The sequence below is a fragment of the Sceloporus undulatus genome, chromosome 3 (genome assembly GCF_019175285.1).
Source record: "Sceloporus undulatus isolate JIND9_A2432 ecotype Alabama chromosome 3, SceUnd_v1.1, whole genome shotgun sequence".
Lineage (NCBI taxonomy): Eukaryota > Metazoa > Chordata > Lepidosauria > Squamata > Phrynosomatidae > Sceloporus > Sceloporus undulatus.
In genome coordinates this window covers 105,206,734-105,226,148 of record NC_056524.1, presented here as the reverse complement: position 1 = coordinate 105,226,148, position 19,415 = coordinate 105,206,734, and the positions used below count along the sequence as shown (strand labels likewise).

General features: G+C 39.8%; 1 protein-coding gene across 3 annotated transcripts in view; it reads right to left on the bottom strand.

The window, feature by feature from the left end:
- Positions 1 to 718: 718 nt before the first annotated feature.
- The window catches only part of SLC5A7 (solute carrier family 5 member 7), a 29,533-nt gene continuing 10,836 nt past the window's right edge, over positions 719 to 19,415 (bottom strand). For all 3 annotated transcript variants that reach the window (XM_042459769.1, XM_042459770.1, XM_042459768.1), the window contains 7 exons: positions 14,952 to 15,065; positions 13,409 to 13,564; positions 8,405 to 8,553; positions 7,214 to 7,357; positions 4,775 to 4,928; positions 3,113 to 3,330; positions 719 to 1,461 (listed from right to left, as the gene is read on the bottom strand). In XM_042459769.1, the coding sequence (XP_042315703.1) occupies positions 841 to 1,461; positions 3,113 to 3,330; positions 4,775 to 4,928; positions 7,214 to 7,357; positions 8,405 to 8,553; positions 13,409 to 13,564; positions 14,952 to 15,065 (1,556 nt within the window). In that variant the 3' untranslated portion in view covers positions 719 to 840. The remainder of the gene's footprint in view (positions 1,462 to 3,112; positions 3,331 to 4,774; positions 4,929 to 7,213; positions 7,358 to 8,404; positions 8,554 to 13,408; positions 13,565 to 14,951; positions 15,066 to 19,415) is intronic.

Here is a 19,415-nt window from a genome sequence, read left to right as displayed (position 1 = left end):
CTATTTGAAGCGCTTTCAGAAGACTGTTTGAAAGGCTGTCCAGTCCAAGTCCATAAGAAGAAAGAGCAGCAGAACCTTGATGCAGTATTAGCCGGAAGCATCTGAACAGCAGATCGAGCATGTGCACAGATCATCTGGTCACAGTCTCCACTACTACAGTGAGGTGCCCTTCTATTTAAATTTCAGTGAGTATTTCTAAATTATAGGCTGAAAGTCTACTTTGGGTTTGTGTAGTGTAATATTCTGCATGTGGAGTAGAACACTGATTGTGCTAGGCACCCCTTGTGTCAAATGGCAAAATTGTGCAAATTGCTGCGAACCCCAATGTGCCACAGAATGCCTCCACACTGGCATGCAAAGGGGCACCACATGTGGAATTCTGAATCCAGACATTCTGTATTGGACAAAAATGTCCAACCACTTCTATAGGGGAACCTACTAATGCATAAGACTCTAAAACAATTCTGGTCAAAGTAATTATTTATAAGTATGACTATTTTATGGAAATCTGTGCCCTTTCTGTCCTTTTAAAAACTGATTTAATGGAAAATGCAAACATGACCAACCTTCCCAATAAATATTATTCTGTTTCATTCAAATGCAAGAAGAGCAAAATATTCTATCATTCTAGCCAACACGTTTTATAATACATGTAATGATTTATTCCACAGAATATTTCTGCTCCTAGAAATGAACTAAGAGAATTGTGCTGTGGACTTTCTTGTTTGCTCCCTCATCTATCTTTCCCCTCAACTTAAATGCCTCTGATCTCTATTTGTGGCATACCCTGTTGCATTATGGGGAATATGGAAGCACTACTTCTCTTCAGCTGGGTCGTTGTCACTTATCTTCTGCAGGGGATACCTCTGGGCTGGAATCAATATCACTGAAGGCCTCTTTATTAGTGAAGGTGGAGCTCAGATTCAAACTGTGTCGTGGGTTTACAGGTGTGAGCTCACTGAGAACAATATTATCATTTTTCACAAGAGTTGTCTTGTCCATGTTCTCCTTGCTGTACTTTGCAACCACAGCATCAAGGAAGTCTAACTTTGGTGGCAAAGTGCCACTTTCAAACAAGTATTTTGCAAGATAGGATACTCCAATGTTAGTAAAGAAGGAGGTAAGCATGGCTACTGTCTTAAAAGGGAATCTCTGAATGTATCTGTCTTCATCTTTATACCAACCAGGATAGAAAATCAAGGGCTGTAAGTGCAGATAGGGCTCTCCTCCAGTAATTCGGAGTAGAAGGCCAAACAAATATCCCACAATGGCACCGTAAGTGTTCGTTCCTTTGATAAAGAGCACACACAGAAGCTGGGGGAAGATGATGATGTACACAAGGTCAGAGCTGAGGTACCAGAGTCCATAGACGGATTGAGTTAGAAGGGCCATTGCTGTTGCCAGTGCTCCAAACACGAAAATGGTAATTCGCATGACCCAAACAATTTCATTGTCTGATGCCTGTAAGATAAAGGAACAGTTTGTCATAAAAATAGAATTGTATGAATACAAGGCCTGAAAACAAAACACAAACACCATTATGAATCTAGGACATTTGTGCCTTGTAACCAAAGTGACCTGATGAAATTCAGGTCATTGACACTTGGGGGCTGTGCAGACTGTCCCTAAGGGACAGCCTGCAGCTGCCCCTTTTACAACCAGATTTGGGCCATGGCAATCACACACCGCAGCCCCAATGTGGCCTTTGCTGGATGTGATAGCTACAGAACTGCAGCTTTACAGTGCTTCTTTGGTGCTGCATCATGTGGACACAGAATCAAAGTAGCGCCATGAAGCTGCGCACTGTGTGGTGCAGTGCACAGCAACACACTGCTCTGGGGGCGGAACTGGGGCATGTGTCATATGGACGCTATACCCTGACTCCGTCCCCAACCCAGCCTTTCCCTCTGTTGTGCACAAGTGCACATGGCAAGTCCATTCTTCAAGCATCCTATGACTGTACAGCCTTAGAGATGCAGGGTTGGGCAACTTTCAGGAGTTAGGGGTATTTTTAGTTTAAAAAACACTGGCCTGAATTCTGTTGCTGGTCCTACCTAAAATAGGCCAATTGAATAAATGGGATTGACTTATGTGTTGATTTAACATTCAACAGTTTAATGAAGGGGTCTACTCTAGTTGGAATAACCAATAGGATTCCAGTCCCCCCTTTTTTAAATTGGACAGTTTCAGGTCCTTGGGGGCCTTGGAACAAAACTGGAGGCAGCATATACCTCATTTTCCATCCCTTCCTTTATGGGAATGGATACATCCAAAGATCTAGTGCTGCAATTGTCACTGGAAGCTCAATATAGTTATCTAGAGTGTTGAACCTATTTTGGGGGTTAGGCCAGTGACAGCTACTTTAGGGTACAGAATGAAACCTGGAACCATTCACCACTCCAAGGATATGAAATCCCCCAGCCACTGTGGCTTCAGAGCTTTCAAGGACTGGAGCAATTTCATGTAGGCTCAAGGTACAGAAGCCCTCCTACTCTATTCTGTTTCCTTGTGGAGGGATCCAGGAGGGGATTTTGCAACCAACTCATAGTTTGGGGGCATGAGATGCCTTTGCTGTGGGTGAAAAAGTACTTCTCAGAGGTCTACGTGGCTCAAAAACAACTGAGTACTTTGGGGTGGTTTGAATGTAGATCAGGATCTTTTGATAGATTTCTGGGTGACATGCAAGAGGTCTGCAAGTTGTTATACAAGTAGTATAACAATAATAAATAAAATGGGTTCTCTGCCACCTTATCCTTATCTTTTGCACAAGAATTTGTGCCTCTCTGTTGGCCACATAGATTCTTTGTTCTGGAATGCTTCATGTGTAGTTATTCAGATGCAAGTTTGCATTTCAGTATACAGTGCTGCAATACACCTGGATTGCAAGGCAACTGACTCCACTGTAGCCCCAATCTACTTTTTTACACCTGGTTCTCATTAATGAACAGTGGGATTCTAGTAAAACTGAAAATATATTCCACAAGCAAGCCCAAATTCTGCTTACTCCTGGAGTGTTCTTTCTTTTGTTTAGATAGGAAACCTGTTATCAGCCACCAACCACAGTACTGTTGCCATATCCCACAAGAAAACTGTGTTTGTCCATTGCTCTTACACTTTGTCGAAAGGAAAGTTGGTAAATGTTTCGTGCAAACATGGAACTTGCTGATAAGATGGAAGAGTCAGCAGAGGACATCACAGCAGCAGATACTGCCCCAAGACCAAAGAAGGAGATATAAACTGGGCAGAGAAACTGAAGGACAATGGGTAAAATCATATCAGCTTCATTCTTTAACTTGGGGTCTGGACCATCGTATTCAGTCTGGTTCCAAGCTGTAATACAAACATGCATAGATAATTATGGGATCGGTTCAAAAGGAAGTTCAAATACCATGGTGACCCTACATTCTGAAATCTGTATAAAGTATAATAATTAAACAAAGAAACATACGGATAGTATATTAGATGAATACTGAGCCAGTCTCACATGGCTGCTCATTGGGTGACTTTGGGCACTCAGCCTTTGTCCTAACTCCCAGGATCATTGTGAGGATAAAGTGAGGCAAAGAGATAACCACAGTCACTGCTTTGAATTTTCTGAAGGAAAAGTATGAAATAAATAAATAAATAAATAAATTTTAAATAGTTTGTTCTCCTGCTAGTCATATGGAGAAGCAAATGTGTTGGGATTAAAATAAAGCCCTGCTTCTTTATTTCCTGGACATCTTTTACAGCATCCTCCCTCCTCTGACTGAAACTTTGCCTGGTGTTTACCTTGTACATTCAGAACTAATGCTGCAACTTTAAGGCTCACTGTGACTGCACTTAAAAAGATATGAAATGGAACCACATATTTCAAATAATATGCAGTTTGACCCTCCATCTCATTTCAGAAGGCTGTCCATTGGACCATTTGGGCCTTCCTGTTTTAATAATAATAATAATTTGTTTTATTTATATACCGCAGTTCCAAAGATCATAGCGGTGAACAGCAAGTAAGCTCATTAGCAAGTAAGCTAATTTGCCCCCAACAGTCTGGGTACTCATTTTAGCGACCTCGGAAGGATGCAAGCCTGAGTCGAGCTTGGGCCCTTTTGCTGGTCTTGGAACTCTCAACCTTGTGGTTTCGAGTGAATGGCTGCAGTACAGGCATTTAACCACTGCACCACCAGGGCTCCTTAAGAAAGGATTATGTACTATGTAGGGATATACAGTCCTCCCTTCCGTATGTAGGGGATCTGTTCTGGACCCCCCCCCCCACATAAGGGGAAAATCGTATATGCTTGCACCCAATTGAAAATAATGGGGCATGTGCATGTGGCACGGTGTGGCGCACACCATGAGGGCATGCGCCATTCATTAAATTGTACTGTGGCTTCAGCATGTGATGAAAACCGCAGAACAGAAGCCCGTGTATGGCGCGGGCTCACTGTATAACTGGAAAGCTGTATACCATGGTTACATGCAAATATGAACAAATTAATGAAACTCTAATTTCTCAAACGTTCTGTACTAAAGACCAGGTTAAAACCAAAAATGAAGAAATGGATTCAACTTGAAGAATGATAAAGAGGGGGGAATGAAAAGGAGAGGCCACCATAGGCCAAATGCTACATTTGTCCAAGGGCAGGGATGGAGAACATTAGGCCCTGCGGATGCTTTGGACTACATTTCCCACACATCAATGGAAGTTGTAGGCCAGACCCTGGCCATCTAAAGGTCTCCCAACTGCTAAGTCTACATTTTCAAATAACAGTGATCCAAAGATTCAACGTACCTGTTGATGCTCCTATTGCACCAATGAGTATTGCAGGTAATGCCATCACAAGACATCCAAAAGCTGCCAGGAAGGATAACACTTGAGCATATGTAGCAGATGAAGAAGAAAGAACTCTCTGGAAATATGCTTGCCAAGGGATTCCTCCTAGCATCTGCAAGTAACACGAAGCAGATATTCCATCATTCCTGGCCAACAGCAACTCACTTGAGTTCACTTTAATATATATCATTTATTTCCAATTAACTTTCTCCTTAATTGATTATAAAGTTGGCTTCTGATCCACTTGCTCTTAAAAAAAGGACTTCTCCCAGGCTTAAAATTTCTTGGTAAGGGACAGAGTAGCACCCCAGGACTTGTGTTTTTGTATGGGGGAAATTTCATGAAAACAATTCAGGGTGTGGGAACTCTGTGTGTGTGTTAGTGTGTTTATAAAAGCCTGCAAGGTTCACTTGGAGGCCACTGAGGTTTCCCAATAATTGACAACTGCCAACCCTGACATACAATGACCCAACATCTTACTATATCTACCTATAATCATGGAATTGCTGCACATTTGGCATATGGGTTGGCTTTTTCCCCCTCCACTTCTGGGTAGAAAGTTATCCCAGTGGAGAGACTAGCAGCAAATAAAGCATCATATGCTAGAGTTTACAGAAGAGCCAGGTCTGTAATCAAACTTGACAAGTTTGATTACACAAGTTTGATTACACAACTGGCTCTTCTGTAAACCATTGCATTTGATGGCATGGGGGGGGAGGGGGCAGTGTACTCTTTATAAAGTAACTTTCCCAGGCTCTACTTTTCCTTTCACAATATAAGCCCAGACTGCAGAGAATGGAGGTGGTAATCCTTGCTAGCCTCATATATGTGCATTAGACTGCCACTTTCCCCCATTTCTCACTCACCATCTTTCTATTCTTTCATGCACCACCACATCTCTGGGCCATTTCACACAATATGTCATTGAAACTATATCTATTTTTCATTAACCAGTTCCCAGGTTCCTCCTGGACAGCTCTATCCCCCTCTCTTGGGGCCATATTTACTTGCTTGCTCCAGCCCATTCACTTCTTAATTACCAGTGTTATTTATATTTATTAGATCATTCTTATCCCAACATTTCTCCAATGAGTCCAAGTGGCATACAGTCCCTTCCTCACAACTTTATCTTCTCTGTGAGGAAAGACCTGCTGAGAAAGGGAGTGAATGCCCCAAAGTGGCCCATGGGGTTTTCGTAGCTCTGAGTGGCCAAGAACATGGATATACCAAGTCCCAACATTCTAAACATTATATCACATATCTCAAGTCCTAATACTTGTATGTAGAGAAGAATGAGAAACCTCATTTGGTTAAAATAAAATATAGCAAAATTTACTGTTTCTTTGTAAATTTGCATGAAAGGAATTTATTTAAACTGATCAGGAGTGAAAGCAAAGCTGAAAGATTAGCCCATCCAGGAAAAGGACTGGAGTGTTCAGGTATTACAGTATAACTTTAAATCCGCATGCAAAGGGATCTTGTAGGGCCTTTGAGACTACGGTAACTGGGTGAAATAAGTTGTAGCATGACCTTTTGTAGACTATAACTGCTTCCTCAAATTCATGGAATGCCTTTATCCCTCTATGAAACTCAAAAGTGCAACATGATCTCTGTGCATACTGATTTTCCAGATTAACACAATTATGCCATTTGAATCTCATGTACTTATTTGTGGCACCAAATTAGGTTTGCCACATAATCCTTTCTGTACTGGAAATAGTAGTGCTTGTTGAATTGGGCTAGTCCGGATGGGGAGGATCGATTTTTTTGGTTTGCCCCTCATTCTCCTTTTCCTTTTTGACAAAAATGTCCAGCAATCACAAGTTTCTTCATAAATCCAACAAGGGGGGAAACTTTAAAAAAATAAATAAAAATAAAATCTGAATATGGAAGAAAAAAAGCTGACATATTTTTCTGCCTTAGCTGTGTGGTAACTCTTACAAATTCTTATTTTATTTATTTATGGTATTTATACCCTGCCCTTCAGCCATAAAGGCTCTCAGAGTGACTTACAATTATCCAATGTTTCTCATTCAGAAAATCCACTCAGTCTAATTACACTGAATGCTTATCTGAGGATTATTCCAATGTTGTTCTTATTGGGAACAGGCCTATTGAAATGAATGGGACTTGTTAGTGACAACTAACTTAAGTCCCGTTAATTTCAATCAGCCTACTCTAAGTAAGGCTGATGTTAATATAGCTTGATGCAAAAAGCTATATTGTCCTTCTTTTCCATAGCTACTTTGTTAGCATCAGATACCTGTCATATTGAGCACAGGGTTGGGCAGTTAAAAATTTCATAAATATCTTTTGTTTAACCATTTTTCAATTCTAGAGTTTGCAAACCAAATCTGCAAGTGGTTATAACCTATGGGTTCTCATAGGAGTGCTTACCAGTAACAAGAAATTGTCAATCCATATGAAGATGTCAGATTTTTCAATGGTTCCGAGCCAAGGCTCCTGGTACACTTCATGTACAGCTGTGTAGCCAATATCTTTCACAGCAGGATGGGACATGGCAAATGGAACACTGATCCACTAGAACAAAAGAAAAAACAAATTTAAACTGGATGCTACAAAGACAGAAAAGAAGTAATATCCATAGTTGATTCTACTAGCAGTTCCCCAGTTCCAAAGGATTTGTGGAAACCCCTAAATCCATTCAAATCTTCTGATGGCAAGGCAACCTACATAAGTTATCAAGCATATTGCTTGGCCCCCAGGGAGAAGAGGGAGAATAGTTGTCTGTGTCCTGCCATCCACAAACTTAAAGATGTATCCCCAGCATTTGGTATGTAACAGGCCGGTATGCTGAGCTTACAAAATCCTGTTCTGTTGTGAGTACAGAGATGTGAGATTTGGGCTGTCCCATATCACCCCAATGTGAGATCAGATTTTAAGCCCTCAAATATGGGGCATCCCATACAAAACAGGATATGTATGCCTATTATATGGAGGATCATACAGTTCCTACCCTGATTGCTAGTGGGACAGAGTATATTTTGTTAATATAAAGATGCGAGTGTGGAACATCAGGGACTTTCGTTTGGGCCTAGGGAACTTTTGGCCCTTTGCCTGTATAGATTCCAACAATTCCACCCAGCCTAGACAATAGTACGGACTGAGGGGCTTGTGGAATAAAATATGTGGTGGTCAAAAGGTTTCCCATCCTTGCTGTAGTTGTTCTTCTCAGTAGGTGTGGATTAAATTAGTGGAATGTATTTATATGGTAGATAATACAAACACAGCTGCATCTGTACTGAATTCCCTCCATCACAACCATCTTCTTTTGACTCAGAACCAGTGTTGCCAACAAGCCTCGAAGATAATTCCCCAAACATTTGGCCAAAACTCACCCCCCCCCCAATATCTCACCAAATACTTATTTCAACTCTCAAAATTACCATTAAAACCAATCACCAAAATCACACCAAAGGCTCTGAAAAGTACCCATTTTGGTGTGAAAGTCACCAGATTGGCAACACAACCTTGCTTAGTTTAGGTTTTAATAAAACAACCATTTCCTGTTTTCTGACCTCAGCAAGACCCAATAGTTTTAGCCATATACAGAGATACAGTACTCACCAGTCCGAGGAAAATGCAGAACAGCTGGACAACATCAGTGTAGGCAACTGAATAAAGGCCCCCCACCAGTGTGTACAGAATTGCAATTAGGGCAGAAATAATAACCGAGATATTAATATCGATATCAATGATCACACTTATAGTGGCACCTGCAAAGTGGGTGGGGGAGAGAAACAAGAAGAAACCTATCTTAAAAATGTGCACACTTTTCTGCATATTTCATCACAGATGTTGCCTATTTCAGTTTCTAAAAGAAATTCTTGAGGAGGGAGAAGGTCTGCTATGCTTAAAGAAACAGAATTATTTAAACTGTGGACCTGCTGCTTATAGAAAGCCAGCATGGTCTAAGGCAAGGGGTCTCAACCTTTTTGACTCGTGGAGCCCTTTTTAGAATCAGTTTCTATGACGGAGCCCCTAAGAGGCCTACTCTATGTCTTACAACAGGGGTAGGCAACCTGCGGCCCGCGGGCTGGATGCAGCCAGGCGAGGCCTTGAGGCCGGCCCCAGCCCGGTCCTGCCGCCGATTGCCGCTGGGGTTTTTGGTGTCTCGCGCGAGGGGCATGGTGGGGCAATTGTCTATAGAAGCCTCAGAAACATGCATTTATCTTAACATTTTTTAAAAAATCAGCAAATTTTTCCGCATGTTCTCCATTTTTTAATTTAAAAAGTGTCCTCCATTTGAAAATGTTGTCCTACATTTGTCCCAGTTTATTTATTTATTTAATTTTTAAAAAATTATTTAATTATTTATTTTTTGGCTTCGGCCTCCCAGTTGTCTGAGAGACAGCAACCCGGCCCCCGGCTCAAAAGGGTTGCCTACCCCTGTCTTACAAAGTAATGGTGTTAGTGAGAATGGGGGTGGGGAGGAAGATGGCATAGATTGTAAGGGAATGTAAAGTGAAGAGATATCTAAACCTAAAGAAACAATTGTGCAATGTCCATGCAATGAAATTATATTTTAAAAACTTTGAGATTTACCATAATATCTCAATATCTTTCATAACAAATACAAAATAAAGCAAATATGGGGGGGGTGGTGGTTAAAAATGAGCCTTTCTTCTTTTAAAAATGAATTCTTTTTCATTTAACAATAAACTCTTAATTTAATTTTTGTTATTTTGTTATTAAAATATAATAAAAATTATATTTAATATTATTACAAATATAACTTAAAACGTAACTATAATATTATTACAGATTTTTAATTTTTAACTACCAGCTTGCTTAAATTGTCAAGAAATAATTGATGAATGTGCAATTCCAAGAAACTACTATGAAGTTCAGTTCCAGGAAGTGTGTGTGGCAGGTCAGTACAGTGCCCCCTTAGTGGCAGCAGAATGACCAAGTGTCCACTGCTAGAGGAGGCATAAAGTTCAACTTGGCAAATTTAATTTCAGAATGTAATTTCTAGTTTTCTTTTTTTGATTATTTTTGTTTCTTATTCTTTAATTTCATTCAATCTTTTTTTTTTTTTTCATTTTTCTGATGCGGCCGTGGAACACAGGTTGGGTGTTACTGGTCTAAAGATTTTATTGTTGGACTGGGACTCTAGGAGACCAGGGTTTGAAATCTCCTGAGTTAATTTGGGCAAGTCACAGTCATTGATTTTTTCAAATTTTCCAAAAATTTTGAATCCCCCCTCCCCGAAAACCCCCCTGTTTTTTCCATGGCTTCAAAATTTCTGGATATTTTACATCTCTAGGCCTGACTTGACAGAATGGACAGCAGGGCCACCCAAACACAGTAGGGAAGACTTAGCAGATTTTGAAGAAAGAGAATGAAGACAGATTTCCATCTAAGGGTGTGTGTGGCAGGGGAGAGGAGCTTCCATAAGACCATGTAGTCTGGAGACTTGTCCTATGTAAATGGGGAGGACTATGGAGGAAACAAGGAGCTAGAGCTTGGAAAAAATGTTCCTTTGACAACTCACAGGACCCAACCACCTTACCCAGAATTGGCAGTTGTCATACTGCTAAAGGATTTTCAAAAAATCCAGGCTCAGCAAGGAGCCTATGCTTGTATACCTTGCTCTCCAGGTCCTGGCCTTATAGTATATGTAACTCTGTGTTGCCTTCTCACCAATAACGGACAAGTCTCATTCAGTTCCTAGTCTATAAACTATTCTTTTGAGAGCATAACAGGCTTAAAAGACAACGTACGATAACAACCAAAATCCACAAAACAGTGACGCTTTTATTGGACCAAGCAAAATACACAAAATACATTTTGCAAGCTTTCAAAGCTCCACTAGATTTCTCATCAAGCAAAGATGTTAAAAATTATGCAGGAAAAAAATATTATATTAGTCAAAACCTGCATTTTGTAAAGATGTAGTTGTTCTCAGTTCAGGTGGTATGGAGGGACATTTATGTTGGCAGGCCCCTCTTCCTTCTAGCCATGTGGGTACTCCAGGAAATAAAATTAAGTTCCATAAGCAAGACAAAAAGATGCTGCTTTTGAGACTTGTTTTCCTGATGGAACTAAAATTTTATTTCTTGGAGTACTGACATGGCTAGAAAGAGGAGGGGCCTGCCTGCTTGCCTGAATGTCCCACCATCCCTGAACTGAGAACAACTACATCTTGATAAAATGCAGCCTGTGATATCATCATAATTGTTTCCCCTCCTGTATTGTTTTAACACCTTGCCTGATAAAGAAGCCAGTGGAGCTTCCAAACTTGCAACATGTATTTTGTGCATTTTGGTTGGTCCAATAAATATATTACTGTTTTGAGGATTTTGGATGTTATTGTACCTTGCTACATGGACAACACAGCTACCCTTGCATAGGTTTAAAAGGGATTTGCTTTGCTTGCTTTCTTATTGTGAAATATCCCAGAAAGTTTTCACTTAGGCAGAAGTGAGTTAAAAAAAGAATGTATTTTAAATTTCCTTAAAATTGTTTAAGCCACTCAGTTTCCATCACCTCAGCATGGAATTTATTCTTAGGCTTTTCAGCACTTGCAATAAAATTATGGTTAAAAAGCTCCCCATTGCTTTCTAGCTAATCAGTGCACAGCTGGATATAAGGTTGATTATTTTATTTTAAAAAAGACTTCTCTGCAAAAACAGCTTTACATGTGCAGTTGTGGGTGTTTTTTTAAAAAAGGGAAACAACTAGCAAAAGTAGCAAAGACCGTTTAACAGTAATTTATCTGAAGGGTTCTTCTTGAAGCTAAAAGAGCTATCAAACTTTATTCTTTCAAGAGAATGCGGGGAAAAACCATTTGGAAACAAAATTCCACCAAGGACTGAAAACCAGAAATGTCAAATGACAAAATCTGAGTTTTCCTTGCCGCTTGAGTCACTAGACTCAGAGCAGATTTTCAACTGGATGCAACTTGGAATTTCACAAGTTTTGGTACACACTCACTAATATGGCTAGTGATTCTGTTCTTATGGTGAAGAAGTGTGCATCTACACACCCACACAAATATTATGCACACAAACGAGTAGAAACATAGGCATCCCATATGAAAGCCAATATTTTATTGGATAAATGGAAAACTGTAAATCACCACCAACATAGGAGCAGGGCCTGATTCATCTTTCCTGTATGCCAAAACTTGTGAAACTCCAAGTTGCATCCAGTTGAAAATGTACTCTCTTAGTTGTCCAATATGCCCAATCATTTCACGGGGCTCATGTCCCCTACCTACTCTCAGGTTAACACCCAACCACTCAATTGCATGGTGTGTCATCACAAAGTTTAGAAAAATTAGTTTTTATACTATATCTCCCCAACACCCTCTCCCAGCCAATAGTACAGGTTTTAGGGAACTGTTCTGGACCCCACACATAAGGCAAATTTCGCAAATGCTGGAGTCTCATTGATTTCAGTGGCGATGTGCTCCTGTGCACCATTGTGACCCTTGCTGCTCACCGTTCACGGAAGCTTAAATCCACGTACAGTGAGGGTGCGTATGCTGAGAGTGGACTGTATAAGATAGCTGGACACTCCTGGGTGGAGCACAGTCCTCTGTCCACTGAGTGGCTATGAAAGTGTGCCCAGACACTGCCTAGCTACACTTCCACAAATGAAAAGTAAGGAGTAGACTTTAGTCTCATCCGGGTAGTTGGGGTGGAGAAAGCTGTTTCTTCCTCCCCAGATTTGTAAGGGCAGCCAGGTGGTGCCTGGGCACCATTTCTGGCCACTGTGACCATCCAGTGCTCAGAGAAAGAGCTGTACCTGTGAACTGTCTGGCTGTGTAGATCCTTTCTGTCTGTCTTTCTGTCTGTCTGTCTATGTATCATCTACTTCATTCTATGTCATTTGATCAGATAGTTCACTACAGTATAATTATATTTTTAAAAAATCCTAGTTAGGTCATCCAAACTGAAATACACAAGTAATGAGATATATTGTTGCTGGGCTTTTGAATCTCACTCTTTTCACTGTGAAGATTGAATGGCTTAATGGTAACAAATACATTTTTGGTTGCAACATAATCACTTCAAATCTCCTTAGCGTTAAGGCAAATTGTAAAGCCAAAACCTTTTGTGATGAAATTCTCCAAATGTTACTATAAATAAAATGATACCTGACATTCCTGCAGAATATTCTACAGTCAGAATGATATTACAGTTGGCCCTTCTTATACACAGATTTTTTATACATGGATTCAAGCATACACAGTTTGAAAATGTTCAAAAAAAGTATAAATTTCAAATATCAAACCTTGATTTTCTATTTTTAATAAGGGACACCATTTTGCTATGTCATTATATTTAATGGGACTTGACCATCCATGGATTTTGTTATCCACGGGGGATCTTGGAACCAAACCCCAGCGTATAACAAGGGTCCACTGTATATCATCCATGTTGTTAGCCTAAGTTTTTTAACAGTTAGTGTTTGATCGCATGAGTTCATGCATCTCTCCTGGATGTTTCCTCTGAGATTCAAATGGCCAGCATCTTTAATAATTAGAACTATTTCCAAATGGTTGCCCAAAGACCACTAGCTGATGCTTCATACAATGGCATTAACTTTAGTGTTCCTTACCTAATGCAGAGAAGATGGCAGCAGCCCAGAACATCTCCCCCATCACAGCAGGTATAAAGATAAGCCCTCCCATTCTTTTCCCATAAATTTGCTGAAAAGGGTCCAACATGGTTATGTAGCCTTTGGAACGCATGGGCTTTGCAAAAAACAAACCACCTGAAAGACCAAAACCCAGAAAGATCATAGATATCAATACATCTTAAATTACAACTCCCAAATAGAGGTATCTCTGACCTCCCTTAGCAGCTCTCAGAGAATGATGTCACTGCTGTGCATCCAGCTACAGGAATGGACCAGGCTGGTTCTCAATTGTAACTCCCTGTACTGCTTTCCACTAGTAAGTAAATAGCTGCCTGTGCAGGGGAGCACCATCTCAAATGTAGGATTGGGAGGTTAAGGTTAGGAAGGAAAAGTTTTGTAGTTCCACTTGATGCATCTTCAGTAAACCTTCCTAATTGAGGACTGGGTATATATTAAAGTAATAGGATCTCTGTCACATAGTCAGCCTGGCAACCCTAAGGTCCATAACATCCCAGGTCATGATGGCTGGGGTATTCTGAAGGATTGTACTAAACAATGATAATATTGATGATGGTGGTGTTTTGGATGTTAATCTTACTTTGAGTAATCTATTGAAATCAATGGGATGTAAGTGAAGTCCAAAACATGCTGCAGAAATAATCCAGTTTGAGACTGTTTTAACTGCTCTGGCTCAATACTAGCGAATTCTGGGAACTGTAGTTTTGTGAGACATTTAGCCTTCTCTGTCAGACAGCTCTGGTGCCACAATAAACTGCAGTTACATGCATCTAGCTAGGGCAGCTAAAGCAGTCTCAAACTGGATTATTTCTGCAGTGTGTTTTGGACTTTAGTTATGACTCAAGATTAATTTCGGTGGTACAACAGACTCTGCCACCAATATGTGTATTTCAAGGAGAAATCTTCTTATGCTTGTATTAATAACAACAAGTTTAATGATTAGTCAGCTGACCATATCAATGGAATACTAAATACAATTACAAAATATATAATACAAGATAAACAATATCAAAATATCTGCATACATACCAAGATAAAACTGGATCACACCTCAAACTCATATAGGGGGTTAAAACAGATACAGACTAAATAAAAGCAAATTTAATAAAAATGGGATACAAAATAAAATAGTCTAAGATAAAACTGGCTAAAACAGGTTGTATTAAATGCCTGCTTCCTCCAGGTTCCTTGCATTGTTCTTTAAAAAAGCAACAAGGAAAACATAAAAAACATGAGGGTGTGACAGTTCTTAAGAATTTTTTTTGCAGATCAGTTGAACACAGCTCTGTCAGAGACCTATGCTAATTCTCCATCCCCATCTCTATTTCCTATAAATTCATCAACATCTAAGGAACAGCAAGTGGATAGTCAGAGAAATTGTTTTCTGGTTGGTGGGCCCAATAAAAAGATTGATCTCAGCTTGCATTAGTTGTAATGGTGCTGATCCAATGTGAAACTTGTTATTTGCTTCCTTAAAGCAAACTTAAAAGCAATTTTAACTTACCTACAACCAGGCTGAGTGCATATCCAATGGGTGCCTGGGCCCAGGCCAACCCAAAGCCTGGCACATATACAGCCTCTGCTGTCCCATTTATATAACCGCCTCCAACCCAGGTAGCTGAAGAAGAAATGGAGAAAAACTTTTAAAGTGTACAGCACATGGGAAAAGAAAAGCAACACAATCCATCTGTGTTATTAATTCAGAATAATAGCGAGTGACATTGTGTGCAACCACATCTCAGCGAAAGATTTCTTAGTTGACATGACCTTAATATGCCTATTTACATTATATGTTGAAGATACGTTCTGGATGGATATATGTGTGTGTGTGCATGCGTGCGTGCATGCTTATATATATATATATAAATAGAGAAATTGAGAGAGAGAGAGAGAGAGAGAGAGAGAGAGAGAGAAGTAAAACAATAGCTTCACCCACCCATACACTCTTGCTTTCACATTCTTTATTATGCATTTTATGAGTAGACCTGGGCTCTGCAACTGCAGTGGATCTGAGGTGACAATTTCCTTCCCTTAGAACCCTCCAGCTCCCACACAGACTGCCTAAAATACCACAACATAAAAACAAAAATCTGGAAATGCTGGATGTCTACTTTATGTTTTGAAAAATGGGTTTTATTTGGGGAGAAAAAGAACAGTGAAGGGAGGCTCTACAACTTATTTAAAGCCATGATAGACACCCTCCCAAATTTTGTTAGCCTTGAATTTGCATAGATTCATTTATGAATTAATTTGTGCCTTTAAACAAACATCTTGCCTTCACTCACATGTGAAATGGCAGCATCTGTGGTACAGCATTGTCCTGGGCAGCTAATGGGGTGATGCTCAGTGGCATCTCCATCAAGCAGGGAATGGGGAATGCTCTGTGGTTTCTCACCTCCAGACACATTACAGTTCAAGCTGGGCAACTATTCCACTGAAACCATTTGACAGAGTGGCTTATTTTTCATTCTCTGTAGGCTGTTAACTTTTCTCTTCAAATTTTTATTATTTTATAAAATGCTAGGTTATTTTGGCCAACAAACAATTGGCCATTGGGTTAATGTTTCTTTTGTAACATCATACAGGTTTTGCCTTCTTTCTTCTCATTGGAAGATTTGTGTGAGTGGACCCAGTTTGGGGTTTCTAAAATGATTTATTTTATTGTAATTATCACATTTATGCTTATTAAACATAAATTTAGCAGTTTTTTCAAAGCAGGCAGAACTTTGAGTTGCACCTAGAAAATAGCCAGTCTCAGAACAGACCAAGTAAAATCAGTGGGACGTGTTAGTCATGATGAGTCACTCAAATCCCATTGAATTGAACTGGATATGAAATCTGGATATGACACTGTGGCAGCATCCGCACAGCAGAAATAATCCGGCTTGATACCACTTTTACTTCCATGGGCCACTGTTATGGAATTCTGGGAATTCTGAGAAACTACAGTTCCCAGAATTCCATAGCATTGAGCCACAGTGTCAAACTGGATTATTTCTGCAATGCAGTTGTGGCACATGTTTCAAACTGGCAATAACTGAAAAAATTGAAAAGCTATTGCTAGCTGTCTGTTACAGCACTGGCACAATATTATTGTCATGGCATGCAAGCATTTCGTTGATTCATAAATATTTCTGTAACATTTTACACAGAACCTACACATTTCCAAGTAAAAAAGGTAAGCTGTCCTCCCTCTACACCAGGGGCAGGTGATCATGTGGCCTTTCAGCTGCTGTTGGATGGTAGCTCCTGGCATTCTCCAACATTGTCTGTGCTGGCTAGGGCTGCTAAGACTTGCAGTGCAGAAATGCTTGGAGGGTTCCCACCTTTACTCTGCCTTTTTGTGCTAAGTTGACCTCTTTCCCCTCCTTCACCTGCCACTTTCAAAGTTTAAGGCAATCAGATCACAGATCTTCACTCACTTGTATATTTTTAGTCCTGAATATTTGTTTTATCTTCAGAAGAAACTGCAGGGTTTACAATAGCTTCAATATCTGTATTAAGTTGAAGACTTTCATGGCTGGCATTCATAATTTTTTGTGTTTTTTTTCAGGCTACTTGTCCATATTCTAGAAGAGTTTTTTTTCCTGACATCTCACCAGCATCTGTGGCTGGCATCTTCAGAGAATGCTGGCATGGAAGTGAGTGGGGTATATATACACTGTGTGACCATTGGTACAAAGGAAGTGATTTACATTTTAATCTGTGTGTTGGTCTGTGTTGAATGGCAAGGCCTTAGGGTGTCTATTTAATTATTGATCCATTGTCTGCTGGGAAATCCCCTGAACCTGGATGGTGTTCATTTGCATGTTATGAATTTTGATTTTAGTGTTTTTAAGGACTGATAGCCAAGCTTTGTTCACTTTAAGGGTTACTTCTTTCCTGCATTTGTCCAGGTGTTTGTGGATTTCAGTGGCTTCCCTGTGCATCCTGATCTGATAATTGTAGGCATGGTTCACAATTTCAGTATTTTCATTATGGAGTAGAACAGGCAAGGTCAAGCCATATATTCAAGATTGGACCAAGATATTTTTCTGCCTGAGGTGGACCAGAAAGTGACAAGTCTCTTGGAACAGCAATAAGTATACAGTAATAATAATCTTATAAGTAAATGGTTGCTGCTTTTTCAGGATACTTCAAATTTAATTTTGCCTGAGGTGGTCATCTCATCCAACCCAGTGGCCAGCCATGCATAAGACAGCCATAATACCCAAACCTCTATATGAGTAGACCCTCCCAACATAGATGATATAAGGACTCTAACTGACCATGTTCTTTCCAGCAAAGGAAGCCACAGCTTTTATGAATAATAATAGAGGATTCAAAAGCTCATCTTTTTAACTGTGTTTTTATGCATCATAATCTGGTCAAAAAATTCTTTTTTATGGAAGGGAAAAGTGGAGTAATAAAAAAATTACAGTACTAAACTAACAAACTAAAAAATTACTAAATTATCTCCACTGTATCCCACACTTGTGCAGCTCTATGGCTTAATCCTTAGGCTTGCCTTTCCTGCAAAATCCTCCCCATTCATACTGTCAGTACTGGTCCTGTGCTTAGTCTACCTAGGAAATCAGATCTGATTTTGTTTCTTGTTTAAGAATAATGTATTTGACTGGACAATGCCATTCTTGATATTCTTAATGAACAATACTTTAATTTTTATTATGCTTGTCTTAACTTTTAGGAGAACCGCTTGCTCAGAATTTATAGTGTGGTGCTGGTGCACAGAGATTTACATTACTACGTTCGTCTGTGAGAGCTGCACAGTGAAGAAAGCAGTTCAGAAGAAAATTAATTCATTGGAGATGTGGTGCTGGAGAAGAGGGCTGAGGATACCATGGACAGCTAAAAAGACAAACAAATGGGTCCTAGAACAGATCAAGCCAGAACTCTCCCTGGAAGGGAAGATGGCTAAATTGAGGTTGTCATACTTTGGCCACATAATGAGGAGGCCCGACACATTAGAAAAGACAATGATGCTGGGGATGGTGGAGGGAAGAAGAAAGATAGGAAGGCCGCATGTCAGATGGATAGACTTGATCAGGTAGACCATGGGCCTGAATGTGCAGGATCTGAGCTGGGAGGTAGGGGAGCTTAGATATGTCTCATTCACAGGGTAATCATGAGTAGCAATTGACTCGAAAGCAGCTAACAACAAAAACCTAATTTAAGCTTAGAAAAACTTTGGTTCTGTAGATGCTTTGGACTTAAATGGCCAGAAGCCCTTGACAAAATGGTTAGTAGTAAAGGATTATGGGAGATATAGTCAAAATCATCTGGAGAGCCAAAGGTTCTCCATAATTTATCTAGTTCCTGGGCTGAAAAATAATTGTAAATAGGACATGAAGCATTCAACTCCAAGATGCTTCACTGGAAGCATGGCAATGAATAACCAAGAGGAAGAGAAATTGGCATAGGACTTGCAGCTCAAAAGTGTTCCTTACAAAATATGATCCCTATAAAATCAGCATTAGGCTACCAATTTTCCAACTATGCCATGGTTGCAAGAAAAGTATGAGGACAAACCCTCCTTCACATTACAACCTGCCTTCCTTGTGGTGATTCCAGATTACATTTTATTATTGATTTATTTTGTTGTATTATTAGTTTACTTTGATAAAATAATGAGAATAACTTGTCATTTGTATAATCTGGTTGTGTGTAAAGTAGACGGTACAGTATAGCACCAATACACTACAACATCCATGCCCATGCTTGGTTGGTGAGAGATAATATGGGTAAATTCTTGCTTTTTGTTATCAGAAGAAACAAGGACATGACCTGTGAAGGGATTGTACCCATTACTAAAGCTGAGAGGCTCAGAGAGAAGTGCTTTTCAAATAAATTTAATTTCACTGATTTTCTGCTCTTACGTGGGCTAGTACTGACATCCATTTAAAAACAAAAGCAAAGACCACTGGATATATCAAGATTGATCTAAGTTCTGTTGGTTGTCAAAATGACA